Genomic DNA, 4652 nt, shown 5'->3' on the forward strand with positions numbered 1-4652 from the left:
TTTATTTTCAAATTCTTTTATTTGATTTGAAATTATATTTAGGTTATGAATTTTTTCTTTGTCGGAAAACTCAACGACTGCGTGCTCGGTATTTGTGGATTCCAAGCTATTTGATTTAAGACTGACGGAATTAACATCGTCGGCTTGTTCAGGATTTTTTAATCCCAAACCGATAGATTGTTTATTAGCGGATAAATCTACGCTGGCGTACTCAGGATTTTCAAATCCCAAACTGATATATTGTTTATTAGCGGATAAATCTACGCTGGCGTGCTCAGGATTCATTGATCCCAAGCTATATAAACTGCCTTCAGCAATTACCGTTTCGGTTTTATATATCTTTTGCTCATCTAAATATTTTTTAATTATTATTCTTTTAATGGAAGAATATTTTTTTCCTCAATTAAACACAAATCGTTTTTATCCTCGTCAAAATATTGGAGTTTCTCTTTATTTCCCTTATACTCCATGATTCCTTTCCCGATATCTAATTTAGCTCCAATCTTTCTTAACAAATTGAATCCAATTAATAGATCAGATTCTAAACCCTCAATTTCATAGAATAAATGTTGTTCCCCAAATATATTTATCAAATGATAATATTTTATGATTGAATATCCATGAACTGTAGATACTCTCTTATGTATTGATAATTCCCTTTTATTCTCATAAATACCCTTTTTTATATAGCACGCGGTGGCTCCTGTGTCTATTAATATTTTGAATTGTCTTTTAGTTTTTCTATCTACCCTTGTTATATGGGGCATTCCTCTGTAAGGTGCTGATCTAAAAAATGGTTCTCGCTGATATTATTTACCCTCATTGTTTTTTGAGCTGGCTGGTTGACTGTTCCCGTTGATTCCCGTTTTATCGGGGGATGTGTTTCGGACTGATTTACATGACCTGCGCTTGTGTTATGTTTTTGCGCTGGGTATTGATTATAATTATTTCTTTGGAAATTATTATTAAAATTGTGTCGGTTATTATTATAATTCCACTGGTTGGTATTATTCCTTGGATGATTATAATTTTTAAACGGACGATTTTGAACTCTTATGGAGCCGTCTACTTCCATAGGTTCTGGTGGTGGTTGAACTTTGGAATTATTATTAAAATTCCAATTGTTATTCGCTCCGAAGTTGTGGTGTGGTGGTGGTTGAACTTTGGAATTTTTATTAAAATTCCAATTGTTATTCGCTCCGAAGTTCCCGTTTTGCGGCCAATTATTATTTACCCTATTTGGTGTATTATTAATCTGTCTAGAAGCAAATCTAAGGTTGTTTCCTTGATTTTTGTTTTCACTCCTAAATCCATTATACCTATTTGCAAATTGAGCTCTAAAGTTGTTAGACTCTAATTCCTGACACTTTGCCAAAGCATTTGGCAAGTCTGGTGGGTTAAGAGAGAAGAGTGTTTCTGAGATTGAACCGTTTAATCCAGAAATAAAAATTCTTAGAGCGTTGCTCCTAATTGTTTTATTTGTTTCCTTGGTTATAAGGCTGTCCTTTCCATAAGTCATTATAGTTTTATTTATAAGTAACGTCATTTTCTTATTTACTTCGTTGTAGAATTCGGTAATGGTCATGCGTCCCTGTCTTAAGATGCTTAATTCTGATTCGAGTATGTGGATTGGTCTTTTATCGTTATAGATAAAATCCAATCTAGAAAGTGTAGTAGGCTAGAGGTACGCATACATAAGTACAGTATAGCAACATAGTATATAAACATTAAGTGTATAAACATTAAGTCATGGTTCGCTTTCGGGTGGCATTCTCTCTGTTTCGCAACATCTCTGTAGCAACAAGCAGAGAGGCAGATCAGTAACGGAGAGGGAGTCAGTCGATTGCTGAAGTGGAAATGCAAAGTACAGAATAAAGTTAAGAGGCTAAATCCAGCATTACTGTTTTATTTAAATAAGAGGGTTTATAGTACCCCTACAATATCAGAAGTGGGCCGATCACGAGCCAAAAAGAAAAAAAAAATGAATATAAGCAATGCATCGACGGAGCAGTTAAAAGGGTGGTTGAGTGAATTAAAAGAACCGACCACGGGAACAAAAAGAGAATTGATTTTGCGTTTGAATAATTTAACAAACGAAAAGCAAAATCAATTGAAATTATTATTAAAAAGCGAGGAAGAATATTTCTACGGAAGCAGCAATAATAATGTTCAAAAAGGAAAAAGAAATAACGCAAAAGACGGAGAGCATAAAGAGGACGAAAGTAACGTCGAAGCTGGAGGTAGCAACGAAGACGGCGATGAGAAGAGCACTGCACGCAACAACAAAAGTAACGGCAAACATGACGACAGAAGCGGGGTACGCAGTTACAAGAACAACAGTGCAGACGGCGCCCGCAACAAAAACAGCGGCGACGGGAATAGCGACGAAAACGAAGTTGGCGGCAACGAAGACGGCGACGAAGATGGCAGCGGTGAGAAAAGCAACAAAGAATTTGACGGGAATAAACGAAATACAGTGGGACAAGCTGGGCAAAATATGGATTTATTATTGCGTATGGCAGCCGATGCAGTGAATGAATTTTCGGGAGATACATGTGCACGCAAATGGATCCTACAAGTGAAAAATATAGCCAGCGTTTATGGAATACATGAACCATATATAAAGATGTTGATCATCAGCAAGATAAAAGGAAAAGCATGCATGTGGTTGCATGCAGATCCAGAACGTGTATTGCTACCAACAGAGCAGTTGGCGGCAGAGTTTATATCAATGTTTGGTGAGAGGAAGTCAAAGTTAGAAACAAGGCGAAAATTTGAGGAACGAAAATGGACAGCTGGCGAAAGCTTTGTTGCTTATGTAGACGATAAGGTGATGCTTGCACATGGAATAAAAATGGATGATGAAGAATTGGTGGCGCTCCTCATTGAAGGTATTCCGAATCAAATGCTACGTAACCAAGCCCGTATCCAATGCTTTGAAGATATGCAGCACTTAAAGCGGGCATTTGCGGAAGTGAAACTACCGAAAATGGATGAAACAGACAAGAAGGTGGCATCGGTGAACAATAATGGCAGCACACTCTTGCGTTGTTTCAATTGCAATTCGAAGGGACACTGGGCCAAAGAGTGCAGGAAGCCAAAGCGCGAAAAAGGGTCATGCTATGCCTGTGGTCAGATGGGGCACTTTGCAGCAAAGTGCCTGAAAAACAAGAATGTGGATGAAAACAATTACGTAAGATATTTTGAAATTAATTTTATGAACAATTCTAAATCAAAATTTATTACAGCATGCCTCATAGACACGGGAAGCCCCATTTCGTTCATAAAAATTAGTAAAGTACCTAAAGATGTTATTGGAGTACCAGTTTTAAGTTCATTTTACGGATTAAACAAAAGTTACTTGAAAACATATGGAAAAATATTGTGTTACATTATGAAAAATATGAATAAAATACATTTTAATTTAATAATAGTGGCAAACGAGTCTATGAGTCATGATGTAGTATTGGGAAGAGACTTTATGAAAGCATGCAACTTATGCTTGAATCTGGACACCTTGAAAATGATTACAGTGGATAAAATTGAAAGTCGATGTAACAAGAAAAGCGATAAAATGTTAGAAGAAACAAATATGTACAACAATAGTAAAACAGTTAGCGATAGTGTTAGTCAAGGTAGTAGTAAAAGTCAAATGATTAGTGACAAGGCTAAAAATAAATTAGAGAAAGCTGTCAATGCTGAAATAAGCACAGAGGAGAGGGAATTGCTTGAAATTAATGTAATAGATGACTCAATTGATTACAAAATAGGTGATCAGGTGGATCATAATATGAAATGTCAATTTATTGAGTTGGTAGAAAATTGTTATGTTAATAAAGAAAGACCGAATGAACCGGAGATTCGGTGTGAAATACAATTAAGATTAAATGACCCGAAACCGTTTAGTTGTTCTCCTAGAAGATTAGCATATACTGAAAAAGAAAAGCTGCAGATTATCTTAGATGAGTATCTAAAAAACGGAATTATTAAACCGAGTGATTCAGAGTATGCATCTCCGATAGTGTTAGTGAAAAAGAAAACAGGAGACCTAAGATTATGTGTTGATTACAGAAAACTTAACAAATCAATGGTCAAAGATAATTATCCTTTACCGTTGATTGATGATCTGTTGGATAGATTAGTAAATAAAACGATATTCTCGAAGTTAGATCTTAAACATGGCTACTTTCATGTTTTTGTTAATAAGGAATCAATGAAATATACATCTTTTATGACGCCTTTAGGACAGTTTGAATTTTTAAGGATGCCAATGGGGCTGAAAAATGCACCGGCGGTCTTCCAGAGATTTATTAATAGAATTTTCGAGGATATGATTAGGCAGGATAAAGTTATTGTATAAATTAATAAATCCTATCGTCCGGTGGTCCTCTCTTATAGGTGACTCCGTTGTATAGGTGTTATGCGTGTCGTCTCCTTTGGCTGGGCGAAGACGTCTTAGGAAGATTAGGATGGAGGGCGTGACTTTGCCCCCGTGGTCTTTCGATGGCCTTTTGGCTCAACGAGAATGTTTAATTAAAACAAGTGGTGTTTTACGGCCAAGTGCCGGAGTAGCTGGTCTTTATTCTTAAAGTGCAAGCTTAGAACTAAATACAAAAGAATATGAAAAATGTGGATCTACCCTAGCTTCAATG

At 36.2% G+C, this 4652-nt stretch overlaps 1 protein-coding gene across 1 annotated transcript; it reads left to right on the plus strand.

Moving 5' to 3' along the window:
• The first annotated feature begins 1790 nt into the window (after positions 1-1790).
• Positions 1791-4252, plus strand: LOC116803147. The gene is made up of 2 exons (XM_032727075.1): positions 1791-3193; positions 3249-4252. Exons 1-2 carry the CDS (start codon positions 1982-1984, stop codon positions 3258-3260), a joined length of 1224 nt encoding a protein of 407 aa, XP_032582966.1. The 5' UTR covers positions 1791-1981; the 3' UTR covers positions 3261-4252.
• Positions 4253-4652: the final 400 nt, after the last annotated feature.

The sequence above is a fragment of the Drosophila sechellia genome, unplaced genomic scaffold (assembly GCF_004382195.2).
Source record: "Drosophila sechellia strain sech25 unplaced genomic scaffold, ASM438219v1 U_298, whole genome shotgun sequence".
Lineage (NCBI taxonomy): Eukaryota > Metazoa > Arthropoda > Insecta > Diptera > Drosophilidae > Drosophila > Drosophila sechellia.

Coding starts and splice junctions, on each gene's coding strand:
- LOC116803147 (XM_032727075.1), top strand. CDS start 1,982: ATGAATATAAGCAATGCATCGACGGAGCAGTTAAAAGGGTGGTTGAGT.